This window comes from Astatotilapia calliptera, chromosome 14, assembly GCF_900246225.1.
Source record: "Astatotilapia calliptera chromosome 14, fAstCal1.2, whole genome shotgun sequence".
NCBI classification, from domain to species: Eukaryota; Metazoa; Chordata; class Actinopteri; order Cichliformes; family Cichlidae; genus Astatotilapia; species Astatotilapia calliptera.
In genome coordinates this window covers 25,643,362-25,660,413 of record NC_039315.1, presented here as the reverse complement: position 1 = coordinate 25,660,413, position 17,052 = coordinate 25,643,362, and the positions used below count along the sequence as shown (strand labels likewise).

Below are 17,052 nucleotides of genomic sequence, written 5' to 3'. Positions count from 1 at the left end.
AGACAGTGAGGGGGAGATAAGATCTGAAATTGCTTATAGATGCTCCACTAACTCTAGCCCACACACACGCCCATATTGTACTGCATAAAATGACACACACGCACACACAGAAACTGACACATGCACACCCGGACACACCCTCACATAGAGCTCAGTGGGAATGGAGGAAACAGGATAAAAAAAAAAGAATTAGAGCATCACAAGAGAAAAAACAGGACACGGTGAAGGAAGGAAGTAAAAAGGAGAAAAGGAAGAGATTTTTGTTGTTAAATAGTTTTAGGCTGCTCTGAGGATTTAGTCCTCAGGGGATCAAACAGCTGAGCTCTAACTGGACCAGAGATGAATGGAGGGACACGTTTAAAAAGAGAGAGACAGAGAGAAATGTGAAGTTTATCATTATAATATTTTGAAAGCCAGTTTAACATCCAGATTTCATAAGGCCTGTTGTCAAGGGTGAGACAGGAGAACACCCTCACAAAAGGCCCAGTGTTAGTTTGTTTCCAAATCAGTTGTCTTTTATAAATTACAGGGTGGTCACCTCATAATTGTTGCATGTGTTTACATACTCATTTGTGAATACCCCCCCCCCCCGCGCTCTGCTTATAGTATGAGACTAGAGTTTGATTAACAATTACTGATGATGACTAACTGATTTAAAAGATCGGTGAACTCTGATTAAATACGATGAAGTAAAAAGTGATTAAAATTACATACCCTACATATGTATGGTATAAAAATAATTATATTTTTTCAGTAAAAAGGAAAAACAGTCTGCATCGCATAGATTCTTTTGCCCACAAGAGGGAATTCAGTTAAATTAATATTTTATTCTGCTATCCTTCTGATCAGATGGAACAAGTGGGAGACCGCAAAAGGCATGTTGAAATGTACCTACCAGCAGAGAAGCTTGGATTACACATCAGGGGTGGAGCAATCCTCCCAACACAGAAGCCTAATGTCACCACAACATACAGGTACACACACACACACACACACACACACACACACACACACACACACACACACACACACACACACACACACACACACACAGAGATTATCACAAACATGTACATAATGGCAAACGTTGTATTCTTACATTTGGTGCATTTGTTTTATTCATGTGAACGCTATTTGTAATTTTATGTGTGTTTATGTATATTTAACTAGTCGGCGTAATCCCATGGGTTTGATCATTGCTCTTGATGACCATGACAGCGCAGCTGGAGAGCTATTTTGGGATGACGGTGATTCCCGAGGTATTGTCTCCTTTTTTCTTTTTTTCTTTTTTTTTGTCTGTTTGCTAGTATGTTGTGTATTGCTATTACCACTGACTGGATTCTGGATACGTTTTTTTTTCATCAAATGAAAGTTCTTATCTTTTTGAGTACAAAAAAAGGATATTAGCCAATCACTTTCAGTTAGCTCATACGTATCAACAAGCTGAAGCTGTTACACTTTGCTGTGTAACTATGCATCATTTGTGTTCAAGTGCTGTGACAAAGATAAAGCTCTGTGTGTGCTTCTCTTTACAGACACAGTTAAGAATAGCAACTACATCCACTACAAGTTCACTGTTACCCAGGTAACTTTCCCACACAAGTTCATACATCCTTTCTTTCAAATTGAGCCAAAATATTTCTTTCAATCTGAGCTTAAGTCTAAAGTTCAAAACCACCCAAGAATTTTGACTTTTTCATTCCACTTTACCACTCATGGTTGACCAATGTTGGGATGCTAAAGTATTGCTGGATCAAACGTTTTTTATGCTTTAAACTGCACTGAGGACTAAATTGGATGTTTAATGTATACATTACGTTACATTACATTACTCTGGGGTGCATGGCACTAAACTTAGTGTGTGTTTTCAATTTGCAAATCTGGGATCATTTTTAGAAGGTCAAATTATGTGACTGTGTCATAATCATAGTCTGCTGTCTTGTAGGGAACACTGACGATGCAGGTGACCAACAATGGTTACAATGACCCAAACAACCTTAAGTTTGACAACATTATTATCCTTGGGGTACCTACTGTCCCCGCATCCGTCTCTGTGACTGATGTTGATGCTACAAACACTACTACAATATTAGATAACAACAATATAGACTACGATGGAGCCAAGAAGGTAAATACAAGCATGTTTCTAGACATAATTATGCAAAAAAAGAAGCAACCTTTATTGTTTTTTTTTCTTGTTTGTGTTTGTCACACAGTCTTTATTTATAACACACGTGAATGTAGATTTTGTCAGACTATAGGTGATCTGCAGCAGCAGAAACCATTTTTTGAGTAAAAAAATCAAATATAGGAATAATAAAAAGAAAATCTCTAATCTAATATCGACAAACAAGCAACATATATGACAGATATATTTAGTGAGTAGTTAATGGAAACAATCAATATCAATATTATCAATCAATGAATTAATATATTAATAAGAAGAAGAAAGCACAGACTCTAGTATTGCATGACTGATGCAGAATGGATGACTTCTACAGCAGCCACACTTCTGTCATTTGTTTCAGTTTGACCAGGAATGAAACCATTATTGTTCACTTCAAGGTTAGCCTCTAAGTGTAACAAATGTTAACAATTTACATTGGGTGAAAATCATAAAAAAAAAAAAACATCTGTGAGAGTGTGTGGGGGCATGTCATTACGAGAAAGAGAAAAAAAGAGTGAAAATGAACAACTAAGAGCAATGATTCTACAATAAGTGCCCAGGATTAGGAGCAAAAAGGCAAGAGTCTGTAAAGTGTCGAGAGACGCTTTAAGCAGTACTTTTTAGATTTGTTGTGTGTGTGTGTGTGTGTGTGTAAAAGTAACTGCATGTACATACACTATGTTACGTTCCCCTGGGGGGGGGGGGGGGGGGGGGGTGTCTAGGCGTTAAGGGGGAAGCAACAAAAGTGACCGGGTCAGAAAAAGGAGTCAGGGAGGCAAAACAGTTAAATAAAACAGTTTTATTGAAGTTATTCAACTAAAAGAGACGGACAAGCCGTTATCACCATAAAACACCAACAAAACACAAACAAAACTCAGGCGTTGGTCAAATAAAGCAAAAAGTCAAAAGGAAAGCGCAGCTCACTAGCTGGAAACCACACTACACAGCTCACTAGCTGGACAACACACTACACAGCTCACTAGCTGGACAACACACTACACAGCTCACTAGCTGGACAACACACTACACAGCTCACTAGCTGGACAACACACTACACAGCTCACTAGCTGGAAACTACCGCAGAAACACTCAGCTCACTAGCTGTACCCACACAAAATGGCACTCTGGCCCAGAGCTCACCCTGCTCTGGGCTTAAATACCTTTAATTGCTGATGGGAGTCAGCTGTACAGGAGGGAAAGGTGGCATCTCAGGTAGGAGGTAGTGGGACACGCCCACACAGGCACCTTCAGGAGGAGGCCCTGCTAGGGCCGTAACAACTATCAAGTATATGTAGCTGTGGCAGTGTTTGTGTAAATCCTTGAGGTCTCCTTGGTCACGGGCACAACCTTACATTTATCACAAGACACTGAGTTGTAATAATTTTCTGCGTGTTAAAGGCATCTGTGCTGTTAAACCTAAATTCTGGTTTGTCATGTTCATCAGTCTCCTTTTGCCTAGTCTGACCAATGAACATAGCTCACAGCTGCTAAAGATCATTAGTTTCATACACACTAAAATATAAATCAATATTAAACAAGTCAGCCTGGAAGCTAAAATGTGTTTTATTTGATTACTTTATTTGATTTTTAAACAATTCATTCTTACTGTATGTTAGGGATGTTCTTGGTGACTAACTTGTTAGTGATGTAAAGAAGAGAAAAAAATAGACATAATAGACAAAAAATAGAAAAAAAAAGTGTGGACACTTTGGCTAACCTTAGCAATGCTAGCAGCGGTGATGCTGTCCACATCCCGATGTGTCATAAAGATGACACAGTCACATCGCCAGGCAGATCTGGGCTTTGTTCTCAATGGCTTCTGTAATCCCTGCACAAACACTTTCCTTCCTTAAAATTTATCCAATCCACAGGTGCTGACCCTGCAGAACCTTGACTTGATCTTGGGGGAGACGTATGTGGTAGAGTGGAAAGTACTACGTATTAACTGTCATCCAGAGGACAATGCAGATCAGGCTAAGTGCGAGGCCAGAGGCTGTATCTGGGATGTAAGTAGCCTACTGAATTTCTCATGTCGTAGGCTAACATACACATATCATTTAATTTTTCTATCAAATAGTTGGAATTCTGTGTTAAAGGTAAATGATGAAAAGTGCAAATGCTTTCATTATATGGCAAATACTACTATGCAGACCAGCAGAAATCCAAATGAAGCATATTTGGATAAACATTTTGCTTTCAAAACTGCAGTAAATGAGCATCATCAATGCCCAAACACTTACACTTACCCAGCTTCTTTGAAACCTGTTGCTGGCATCAAATTCAAAGTTAGCACATATTAGAAATGCAATGACAATATCTCAGTTTGAACATTTGATTTGTTGCCTTCCTAACAATTGACACTTAAACATAGCCTTTTGGTGATTTGATGGTGTCAGTCTTGAAACTTTATTTCATAGTGCTCCGTTATGTTTTCTTTTTTCCCTACATAGCCAATTGCAATTGAAGGTGCCCCAAATTGCATCTATCCAGAAAACTATGGTTACAATGTCACATCATTAAGGGAAAGTAATGAGGGGATGACAATTGATATCATTCGGAACACAAAGTACAGGAGCAGTGGCCGTCCACAGTCCCGTGATATTGACACACTCCGTGTTGACATTAAATATCACAGCAGTGACATGCTGCAATTCAAGGTGTGTGCCTATTTTTTTGTTTTGTTCACGTAGTGGGGCAATAATTGATTCATGATTGATGTGCATAAATTGATGCAATAACAATTCCTCCACATGCAGATCTATGACCCAAATGATGATCGCTATGAGGTACCAGTGGAGTTGTCGGTTCCTACAACTCCTGAGACTGAAGAGAGCAATAGGCTTTACAGGGTTGCTATTGTCAAGTACCCATTCGGCATCCAGATTATTAGGAATAGCACCGGGACTATAATGTGAGTATCCAAAAGTTTTAGGTATGTTGAGGCTTTTCTTTAATGGAATTTTTTTTTCATGTGTTAAAATGGGTTTTCAACACTTGTATTTATTTGTTAAATAAAGCATAAATAGATAAAGCATAGATAGATAGATCGATATTCTCCGTTTTTCTTAAATAATACTAAATTGTCCCACCAAGTAATAAAGTCAAAAATAGGTTAAAATTTCCATTTCAACTATTTCAACTAGAAACTCTTTTATCCTAAAAGATTAAAGTAACAATGCTGAGTCAAACCCTCTGGTGCAGTTACGCAGTCACATGAGATATGCTCAGGAAAGTTTCTCAGTCCATCAGTGCCTGAAGTTGTTTCCGCTTGTTCAGCATTCATGATGATGTCACATGAAGCAGCACAGGTTTGGAGTCTATTCAAAGAATATTTCAAAGCAAGGGTGACATTATTTTGTAGTTAAACCTCCAATGTTTTTTTTTGGAACCGTCAGCTGAAATTTTACTAATTAAAATTTATGTTGAAGGGGTGCCTGCAGTTGCCCATGGGTCTTTATGCCTATTTATTTAAACATAATGTGAATTACTACCTTTGACTACTCCTTACCTCAACCACCACACGCCTTCTCTTTTCTTTCTCTCGTCTCTCATTGGTTTAATTCCCTATCTTTTCTCCTAGTTGGGATTCATCTGTGCCAGGTTTTACCTTCTCAGACATGTTCATCCAAGTGACAACTAGACTGCCATCTCATTACGTTTATGGTTTTGGGGAAACAGAGCATAAAACTTTTAAGCACGATCTAAACTATCATACCTGGGGTATGTTCTCCAAGGACCAGCCTCCTGGTGTAAGTATACCATAAACACGTAATGTTTGTTTCATTGTTTCATTGAAACCATTTTTATGCTTGCTATGACATATGTAAAAGTTATGCAGTGAGTCTCTTTAACCTCCTAAGACCCCAAATCTTCCACGGCATGCATTTTTAATTTCTCTTTGATATTTGGGCACATTGGGGAGCGATGAATGTAAAAACAAAGAATTACCAGATTTTTTTTTACCTTATTTTTGTTTTTAAAAAAATAAGAGCCACATATGAGGATATTCGTTCAAAATTTTGATAGAACAGTAGCAGTATAATGTCCTCGTAAGTGGATATCAGGCCCTTGTAGAGCAAAATTGAGTATTTTGGTCTAAATAACCCAAAATGTGATGTCCACATATGTGGACGCCAGGTCCTAGGGGGTTATATGACTTGTAGAAATTGTGAAGAGTAAACCACTTTCTAGACTATGTAAAGTTCTCTCTTTTTCTTATTAATGATATTTGTGTTTCTATTGACATGACCATTTGTCATCAGGTTTGTCATCACAATTTCAAGGTCAGTTAGGATATAGTTCACATCACCATTATCAAGGGTAAATTTTTTTTTTTTTTTTTTCTTTTTGGCCTGTCCCGTTTGGCTCTTTTGCCATCAGAATTGTTGTCTAAAGGCAAAGAAAGATGCCCAACGGATTTACTTTACCAAACTGACCATCCCAGCCTTGCCGTAATGGTCCATTTGATTCACCTTTTATTGTTTATTTTAGTTTCACTTACTGAATACGGGACAGACTTGACTGGGGGAAAGAAGGGGAGAAAGAAAGAGGGAAAGAGAAACAGCTGAGAAGAGGGACGGGGGAGAAGGGCAAAAGACAAAAACCAACAGAACGGGCAGAGAAAAAAAAATGCATATATCAATCACCTGGATCACCTGCTGAGAAAGAAAAAAGAAAGCAAGCAGAAGAGAACAAGAGTAATAGAATAAACAACATCACAATGATATATGGGAATATGACAGTAAATACTAAATATTAAACATTATTGTGCAGCACATAAGATCAACAGAACACAGTGTGCTTTGAGGTAGGAGCCAAAAAGGGTGTAGTTTGTGGGTGTGATCACCCGTGTGTACACCTGTGAGCATGGACGCGCTTGTTTTTTGTTTTTTAAAAGGTTCCTTCATGTAATAATCTGCTAGAGGGTGTGGGGGGGCCACAGCCCCGTCCTCCAGGGCATGAAGCAGGTATGGAGGAGATCAAAACTCCAGACATCCAGAGGCCCCCAGAACACAAGAGACCAAGGAAGACCAACAGAGGGGCAGCTGCGCCACTGTCCCGGAAAGAGCTGAGGAGAGTCCCAGATGAGGGCTCACTCAGCAGCCGCGGAGCAGAAGCCAGGGGGAGTTGCAGTGACGCGCCCGTGAGCTCCGCCGGCAGCCAGCTGCGCCTGAGTGACCGAGCCCCAGGCCGAGAGGCCGGGGGCACCCCACCTCCGAAGTGGCCCGAGCGAGCCCCAGGCTCCAGGCCCCGATAAGCGGCCGCCAAGGAGTGAGCCGGTGTGTACCTGGACGCCCATCCCCGGACACAAAGAACCACCAACGCACCGATGTCTGAGGGGGTCCGCCACTGGCAGGGGAAGTGGTGGTGGGGGGAGATAGGCCTCCAAACCTTGGAGGGCCTGAGATGTCCCCAGAGAGGTGGCGCCTGACACCCAACCTGACATATAGACACAGACATACAGGCACACAGAGACACAAACATCCATTCCCACCCTCATGCTCTCATATGCACTTACTCCACACTCAACCAACGTGGAGACAGACATAAAGAGACGTTGTACACACGATCACACTCCCCAAGCGTACTCTACAAACCGGGTCTAGGTGCCCCCGCCCCTGGAGGGGGGAACTGCACCCAGACCCAGGTGGTGTTTCCCTTTTCCCTGCGGTGGGGGGAGGCAGACCGCCCCGACTCCGCAGCAGCAGGAAGGCTCCACACTCCAGACTGCAGTCGGACGGCCAACTCCTCCTCCTAGCCCCCCTGCTCCAGCAGGTCGCAGAGAATGGGGGTGAGAGAAGACTCCAAACCTCCCTCCACCCGCTCATTGTAGTGTTGATGCATGTGTGTTTTAAGGTGCATTTTAAAACAAACAACCATTATCAAGGGTAATTGCTGAGCTTTTAAGATTACACCACAGGGTTCAGATAACTGTTATGGGACTTCTTGGAGAGGAAGAAAATTTAAGTTGGGGAGGAGGCCAAATAATTTAAAGATGGATAATGAAACACTTAAAAAATAATAGCTGAATCCTTGGTATATCAGAGCTAAAATATACTGTGGAGAGGGCATCTTCAGTCATTAAGCATGTAGAAATCCAGAGTATTTGAAGGAAAGGTTTTGTAAGGCACCTGAAAAACTGGTTAACCCAAATTTTGCTTTATTTTGAAGAGTGTCCATGGTTGAACTATTAGAGTCCATGTAAATGTTTCCAGAATGAAAATCCGTGTCTGCACATTTGTTATGACAGAGTAGTCGAGAGAGACCACAAGGCTTCAACTCTGTTGTTAGTGAATTATCTAATGACCTTTCTCCCTCTTAAGCCACAGCCATCACACTATGTACCAGGGCCATAAGGACACACTCACACTTATCAAGAAGAGGCACACATCTAAACACAAGTGACACAAAGGCAGAGCAGGTCCTCAGCGACACTGTATTACAATTCAACAACTTCTTATGTACCAGAAGTGCAAGAGGCTGATAGAGTGTAACGTGCCCATGAGTCTCAGGATAGTGACATCTGAAAGTGGCAGATTCCCTGTCCCCCACCACCTTTCTGTCTGTCTTTGCCATGTCTGACTAGTTCTATTCTAATCTAAGCACTGAAGACAAGAGAACCTCTTGGATTTTTACTAAAGGAACACTAACTTGGCATTGAATAGTATGGTAGCAAACAAGCTACAGTCTTCTCATAATTAACTGGCTCCTTTACTTAGCATTCAAACTTTATATTTAAAACTTTTATTATGTGCACGTTAATTTACATAGAAGATAGCTGTAGGAATATGTTTCTCTTACTCACTCTGGGGAAAACTTCAGAATACAGAGAGTGCTGGGAGCAAGCCCATTATAGCTGGGTTGCTGTCATATCCATAAATAAAATTAGAAATGTACTGTCAGGTGAAAAGAAATGTGCTAAAAAAAACAAAGCTGTGCAGAACTCAGCATTAGCACAAACCACACAGGGAAATTCCTTAACCAGCATTCACCCATTTCACACTGTGAACTTGATACTTACTTTTTTTGTCTCTCTCCTACAGTACAAGATGAATTGCTATGGAGTCCATCCCTTCTATATGGGTCTTGAGAATACAGCTGATGCTCACGGTGTGCTGCTGCTAAACAGCAATGCTATGGGTGAGAGAAGCACACACACACACAGAGTCCCACGGAACTTGCGCATGAACACTATTGCCAGGTCATGCGTATACACAGATTTAAGTGCATCCATTCACTTTCACATGTACACACAGTCATGCTCAATTATGTATGCAAGTAAGCATTTAATAATTAATGATGAATTGCATCTTATAAGGTTTGAGAACAATTGCTTTGATATTTGCATAATGTAGTAAGCGCATCGCTGCCTCTGTATATTGTATTCATCCCATGAAACACAAATGGACATGCATCACACAAACTGTCCTCACATTTCTCATGAGGATAGTTATGCCTTCTGTGACATCGTGCTTGTAACCTATTGGATTATTAGACTGAATATTGTAGTCTAAATGTCTTCACTAAAAGTTTTTGTCGGCATTACTGTACACTGCTATTTATGCTAGTACACACTGTACCAAAATGAAATAAAATGTTTCGTTTGTTACTTTTGCATCTTCTCCCTCCTTTCTTGAATGCATGCTTTAAACACTAAAATATATAGTGGAAACACACACACACATACACACACACACCTAGGCTTCATGTAAATTTCTAAGTAACATATAAATTTTTAAGTAACAAAAATCTCTTTTATGCTTTGTTTGCAGATGTGACTTTACTGCCTAGTCCAGCTTTAACCTACCGAACTCTGGGAGGCATCCTGGATTTCTACGTGTTCATGGGTCCGACGCCTGAGATGGTGGTGCAGGAGTACACTCAAGTAAGTCTTCTTGGACTTGTGGTTTGTTTGTGCCTGTGTGCGCCTGTGTGTTTTGTGTCTGGCCCTGGGCCGCTGTTGATGGACTGCAGCAGCTGTGACTTCTTCGCTTCATTGCGCTCTCTCATTTAGCCAATCTAAACACACATATGCACACACACACACAGTGATACACACACACAGACACAAATAGTCAAACAAACACTTTATGGACACTGTCCCGTTTTCCTGCAAAACAACTTTTGCCTGTGCTTAACTGTTTTGGTTTCCTTGTTTGCTTTCTTCTGAACAGTTGATTGGACGACCTGTTCTACCTGCCTATTGGTCCCTTGGGTTCCAGCTCTGTCGCTATGGTTACGCGAATGACAAGGAAATAGAAACGCTATACACAGAAATGAAGACAGCTGGTATCCCCTATGTAAGTTCCTGGTGAAAGATTTTTTTTTTTCGAGATGTCTGAAATCACCATAAGAACAGCACCAAACCAGCAAACTAAATGCAGTTCAGAAAATATCATTCAAAGAAAGTTCGCACATGTATAGTTTTATATTTGTTTATATTAAACACTTTTTTTTATTTATTTAACATAACATGTGAGAAACAGAAAAAGTATGTTTGTAAGATCCTTCCAAAGGAACCAAGATAGGTTGACACGTAGAATTTTCCTCAGGAAATAAATTATGAAAATAATCTTATTATACACCAAAAAACACATACAAAATAATAATAAAAAAGCAGAAGAAGGAGAATAAATTAAGAAAGCTATTTAAAAAACTGATCTGTTCCAGATGTCCTAAACAGTAGGCAAAATACCTACATCACTTGAATACTGGTAGCACTGTGGGTTTGCTACACCATAGTATCATTTTACCTCATTTTGGTCCCCTTACATACACTGATGTGGTTCTGTAATTTGGATTTATTGGTAAATATAACTTCTTTCCAATTACACAGTGCAACTTCAGTATGATTTAGTCCATCTTGAGTGTTTGACCTTTTTTCTCTCTTGAGAAATGGTTGGAGATTGCTACTTATCCTCTGAGACCATTACTAGACCGCGTTCGTTTGACAGTAGCGCTGCTGATTGAAGTTCTGCCTTCTTTATCTAGCAAATCCTTTATCTGTGGTGAAGATGCTTTTTTTTGTTTCTTATAGAACAAACCTGCCTAATGCTTTGGATCCAAGTGATCCTGTTTCTTCAAAGAGTGCTTTGCCCCTTTCTCTACAGTCAAACTATTATGTTCTGACAATATTTGACATTATATTTTGAAATCTAAGACAATCCCATATTTATTTATTTAGATTGGTGAACAATAATTGTACGTTTCTTAACTTCTTTCTCTGATAAATTAAAAAATTCACCTGCCAACCACACACCTCCTTCTGAGCAAGTGAAACAACTTAAGGAACTGTGTCTGCAGGACACAATGCTTATACTCTCTATAAAACATGTGGCTCAATTACATAGCAGTATATTTGTCTGCTTTTGTCTGATTTCATTCAGTCAGTGCAACTGCACAAGGAATTATTTCATTGGCTTCATCTGGACAAATGCAACCTGAAAGCTTATCCATTGTAGGTTGTATAGTGCAGAGCCATACACTCAGTGGAACAGACAGAACTAAACCCAACACAGTATCTATGTTTTTGCAGTATAATGATTGTATGTGGCCTGTAACTGAATTACATGAAATTGGGTTTTCGGGAGAAGAAAAATGGAGACGTGGACTTTGTGGATTACACTGGGTACATCCAGTTTAACCTAATCAAATGTGACCTATAATTTTATTTGAAATTCAATCAATTGTATGTTTCACAGCCTCTAGACATTTCCAGTTTGTACTACACATTTCCTCACAGTGAAAACTGAAGTGCATATTAGGGTAACATTTTGGCCAAAGATGTCCTATGAGGAAACAGGCCAGAACCGAATCCTCTTCATTATGCAGAACAGAACACAAGACTTTCCATCAATAATCAAGTGATCCCCAGAATATGCTTTCACAAAGCCCTAACCTGCAAGAAGCTGACACCAACCAAAAAGATTCCTGCATCATTAGGTGGAATGAAGGATTGCAGAAAATTCAGATACTTAAAAATGCTACACATCAGCTAGCTTTATACACGAGCCAGCTTTAATCTTCCACAGACATTTTAGGCAACCAAAGCAGATCAAGTGTTATTTTCATTGGAAGAAATGAGACCCAGAAACAAATAAAACTCTCACGTCTCCTACATCCCATGTGTAGCATGCATTATAAGAATAGAGCAGCCGATTTGACATATTTATCCGCTACAGCCCAGCATATGACACCTGTGTATGAAAAGTTATCAGTTGTTATTATCATTATTTATTAATTAATTATACTTGAAATGTGCAATCCACTTGTATTTTAATTTTTATTCCTATTTTTTATTCTATTTATCCCCTTCGTATATTTTATTTTATTTATATATGTCTCTGCATTTGTGTGTGTGTGTGTGTGTGTGTGTGTGTATATATATATATATATATATATATATATATATATATATATAATATTCTGTAACTCTGTAACTTCTGTCGGTGCTGTGCTTTTGGAGACCGAATTTCCCAGAGGAACCCACCCGAGGGATTATCTTATCTTATCTTAATTATTATTATTATCATTTGTATCCAAAGTGTTTTAGCTGTTTAGAGGTTTAGTAAGAAATGTGTTTTTAAAAACAGCTTTAATTTAAACGTAATTGTATCTACTAACTCTGTACACAAAAATGAACATGCAACAAAATGTTAGTTTAAATTTTCTTTTAAGCTTCAATTGGCATCTTTTGCAGGATGTGCAGTATGCAGACATTGACTACATGGAGCGTCAGCTTAACTTTGTCCTGGACAAAGACTTTCAAGGACTGCCTGCCCTGGTTGATAGCATGAGAGACGAGGGCATGAGGTTCATCTTCATTCTGGTAATAAGATATTGAGATCTTTACATTGAAGTAAAGCTTAATCATTAGCAAACACAAGGCAGATGTAAATATAATAAAATAAAATTGATTGACTCTATTGTCAAATGTAGTGTAATTTCCATTTTATAAAGGATACATCTTACTGAAAATCTGCATTCTCTCATGTACTGAATACACAACACTTGTGCATTTCCAATTCCAGGATCCCGCCATCTCAGGTAATGAGACCCAGCCCTATCCAGCTTTTGAGAGAGGGATAGCAGCAGATGTTTTCATCAAATGGCCCCAAACCATCAGTGATGGCATTGTGTGGGGGAAGGTAAGAAGGAATGAATGTTCACAAAAAGTTAAACAATATATACTTCAGGATTTGCTGTGTTGAAAAAGAGAGATTGTGCATGTTGTGTAGCAATCATTTGTGCTATCATTATTTTTATTATATTTATATTATAACTGTTACAGGTGTGGCCTGATTATCCCAATGTCACTGTAGATGAAAGTCTGGACTGGGATACTCAAGTAGAGGTACAATATTTTCTGTATTCCATATATATGTGTGTGTATATATTTGTGTGTATGTGTAGAGAGACAGAGAGAGAGAGACATTAATCATTACTGGGCTCTTTCAGTTTTCATAATTTCATTTTCTTCTAATCTCCAGCTCTATAGGTCATACACCGCATTTCCAGACTTTTTCCGGAACCAAACGGCAGATTGGTGGCACACAGAAATTAAAGATTTCTATGAGAATACCATGAAGTTTGATGGTATTTGGATCGTGAGTGTCCTGAAATAGAAAATCCAATAAAGGCACCTTGTTTCTGTTTACCACTGATTCTACCTGATTTTCTTTTCAGTTCCATCATCTATACTTTATGTTTTTTTTGAAGGACATGAATGAGCCTGCAAGTTTTGTCCATGGCACAGTTGGAGGAAAGTGTCTTGGTGATCCAGTTCTGGAAAATCCGCCATATATGCCACGTAAGACAGACTACAGTATTCGTTTACCATGAGAAATAATTAGGTTATTTAACAATATCAACATAAGCTGTGTGTGTGTGTGTGTGTGTGTGTGTGTGTGTGTGTGTGTGTGTGTGTGTGTGTGTGCATTTTGCAGCCTTGGAGTCAAAACATCTTGGTTTAAACCATAAGACTCTGTGTATGAACAGTGAACAGATACTCAGTGATGGAAGAAGAGTCAGACACTATGATGTCCATAGCCTCTACGGCTGGTCCCACTCCAAGCCTACCTATGAGTAAGTATATATGCATTTGTATGTGTGCCGTATGTGCCTGTTTGTGTGTGTGGTTTTATGTGTATTTTATATATGTGCTTTTGTGTATTGCTGTTTTCTTTCCTGCCAGCTTCAGAAGCTGCTATACGGTATTGTTTTATATATAACAAGTGCATTTTTCGCCTACAAAAACACAGTTCTTTTCATTTTATTTTAACATGAAAGCATAAGCTATCCATGTAACTCAACAAATATGAGAGCTGCTCAAGTTTTATGACATAATAATCACAACATCCAGGCCATTTCACCCGAGAAATGTAAATCATCCCAAAGAAATGCTGATGTTGATGATGAATCTAAATCAGAAACCCAGACATGGAAGGTAAAACACTGATATCTTAAAGCTAGAAAAGTATTTAAAAAGACACTACTAATTTACATGTAAATACATATTAGTCACCCAGCTTAATCATTTCCAGCGATTAAGAACCCCGGAATATACTTTCTATGTGTTTGGTTCACGAGCGACTTTTTGTCTTTAAATATATTATCACCCCCTGCTGGTAATGCAGCTTCTGCAGAGGCAAAGTGTGAAATCGACATGCAGAATTGGTGTTTCTATGACACGTTTTGTGATATTGGGTTGTTTATTTCCATATCCATTTATTTCCAAATTTCTGTGTCCTTCTTCTTTCCACAGTGCCCTTCTGGATGTGACAGGTAAAAGAGGCATAGTGGTCACCAGGTCCACCTACCCCTCTAGTGGAAAATGGGTTGGACATTGGCTTGGAGACAACAATTCTGGTTGGGATCAGCTTTACAAATCCATTATAGGTACATACAGATATAATTGTTTTCTTTAAGATAAAACTTGTTATTCATAATTAATGGTATTCAACAATAATTATTTGGGTCTTTTTTACTTAGAGAAAAAAGTGACAAAAAACCCAAAACAAAAGAAAAAATACAAATCCACAACTTTCCATATTCCTTTCTTCTACAGGTATGATGGAGTTCAGTCTGTTTGGCATCTCTTACGTAAGTATCATCATCTGTCCGGCTTTTGACAAGATGTAATCTTATTGAGCGATCTTGCCCTCGCTAAATAGATTACAGTAGCTTGAATTATGTTATTTTGTTTGCTTGACCCATATGATCAGAGGACATTGTGAAATACAACGCGAAGCATGCGACTAGAAGCCCCACCTCACTAAAATTCCCATGTATTACTCCGTCAGGACATGTTATTAAATTAGCAGTCCTGAATGAATCGTACATTTTATATTCTTGTCCTGGCTCTCTCTGTCTTTACTTGTTTGCTTTTTTCTCTTTGCGCCTCCTCTCCCCTCGCATATTGTCTTTCTGTCTTTTCTCCCTTCTGTCCGTCCAATAATAGTTATAAACTGACACCTTATTGATTCTTAATTGAAGACTCATTTGCATGTGTCCAGCCCAGCTGCAAGGTTATACGATGGAAAGACATCTCAGAAACACGATGATTGCAAAATAAATAAACTAAAATACCATGACCCCAGTTCCTGTAGATCAGAAGTTCTTTGTAGATACACCTGCTCTTTGATACACATGTTTCTTCTTTCTATCATCTCCTCACACACACATTGATAAACTCAGACTCTTTGTCTCTTTCAGACCGGGGCAGACATATGCGGGTTCTTTAATCCAGCTGAATATGAGATGTGTCTTCGTTGGTCACAGCTGGGTGCCTTCTATCCATACTCACGCAACCACAATGGCAAGGGTAACCCGGTGAGTGAATTAAAAATAAACTTTTGTAGACTCAAGAGAATATATAAAAAATGTTTATATATGGACTTGGTGTCTTTCTTACGGAAGAGGATTAGGGTCACAGAAAAAAAAGTGTGTGTTTTTTTTCCTTCTTTTCCAGAATTCTGAGGAAAAAAGTCAGAATTCTGACTTTAATCTCTGAATTTGGACTTTTTTTCTCAGAATTCTGGAAAAGAAGAAAAAGAAAGACGTACCCACTGTTTTTTTTTTGGAAGGCGCCCTAATCCTCTTCCGTACTTTCTTCCTCACGGTCTTTGTTTTTTTTTTTTAATCATACTTTTCGTTTCGTAAAGTGAAGTTATGCCCAGGAGTCCAGGAACAATTTTTTTTAAACCACTGAATAAAAGCACATAAAATGTCCTTAAACACACTTCAGAAGATACAGCATCGGCTACTTACATGAGTATATAAGAGCAAAAACAAGATTAAATGTCACCAGTGCAGTGTATATGTAAAATATAATGTTGTTGTAATGATTTAAATATACATTAATACATTTTTGTTCAACTTTTAAATTGCATTTGTAAAAATTAAATATCAATCATCTGGGGGAAAAAATATCAGCAATTCCACGAAAACTATGACATTGTATATCCAAAAGTAGTCATGTTTTTATATTCATGAAATCTTGTAACTTGCATTTGCCTAAGATTAAACTTTACAACATTCAGCTCCGAATGTTGGATGAAGGGTATATGAGCTGCTTCTTCTGGCCTTAAATGACACAAATCAAGGTGCTCACTACATCTGAATTCTCCTATAGCCAGCATGTGTTTGTGTTCTGAAAATATGGGGTCAAATTCTACTGATATATTACGAACACATACCAGCTTTTGTGCAAACTAAGTTACTTCCTATTTCCTTTGCCATCTCTTTCTTAATCTCTGTTTGACATACGTGCACACCCACACAAACACACAGAAGGATAGACCTGTTCGGCGGTGTTGTGTTGGTGGCATTCATTCAAGCGTTGACCTTTAAAAGCGTTGGAACACATCTGAGAAATCCAATAACGC

The 17,052-nt window shown here is 38.8% G+C and overlaps 1 protein-coding gene across 1 annotated transcript in view; it reads left to right on the top strand.

The window, feature by feature from the left end:
- The window catches only part of si (sucrase-isomaltase), a 59,805-nt gene that overhangs the window by 31,923 nt on the left and 10,830 nt on the right, over window positions 1-17,052 (top strand). Inside the window, exons 20-39 of the mRNA XM_026192202.1 lie at window positions 850-974; window positions 1,171-1,259; window positions 1,536-1,585; window positions 1,946-2,128; window positions 4,039-4,173; window positions 4,618-4,824; window positions 4,924-5,078; window positions 5,748-5,916; window positions 9,211-9,307; window positions 9,940-10,052; window positions 10,342-10,467; window positions 12,867-12,995; window positions 13,198-13,314; window positions 13,458-13,520; window positions 13,657-13,773; window positions 13,886-13,976; window positions 14,113-14,251; window positions 14,931-15,064; window positions 15,234-15,268; window positions 15,881-15,997. Coding sequence (XP_026047987.1) covers window positions 850-974; window positions 1,171-1,259; window positions 1,536-1,585; window positions 1,946-2,128; window positions 4,039-4,173; window positions 4,618-4,824; window positions 4,924-5,078; window positions 5,748-5,916; window positions 9,211-9,307; window positions 9,940-10,052; window positions 10,342-10,467; window positions 12,867-12,995; window positions 13,198-13,314; window positions 13,458-13,520; window positions 13,657-13,773; window positions 13,886-13,976; window positions 14,113-14,251; window positions 14,931-15,064; window positions 15,234-15,268; window positions 15,881-15,997 — 2,391 coding nt within the window. The remainder of the gene's footprint in view (window positions 1-849; window positions 975-1,170; window positions 1,260-1,535; window positions 1,586-1,945; window positions 2,129-4,038; window positions 4,174-4,617; window positions 4,825-4,923; window positions 5,079-5,747; window positions 5,917-9,210; window positions 9,308-9,939; window positions 10,053-10,341; window positions 10,468-12,866; window positions 12,996-13,197; window positions 13,315-13,457; window positions 13,521-13,656; window positions 13,774-13,885; window positions 13,977-14,112; window positions 14,252-14,930; window positions 15,065-15,233; window positions 15,269-15,880; window positions 15,998-17,052) is intronic.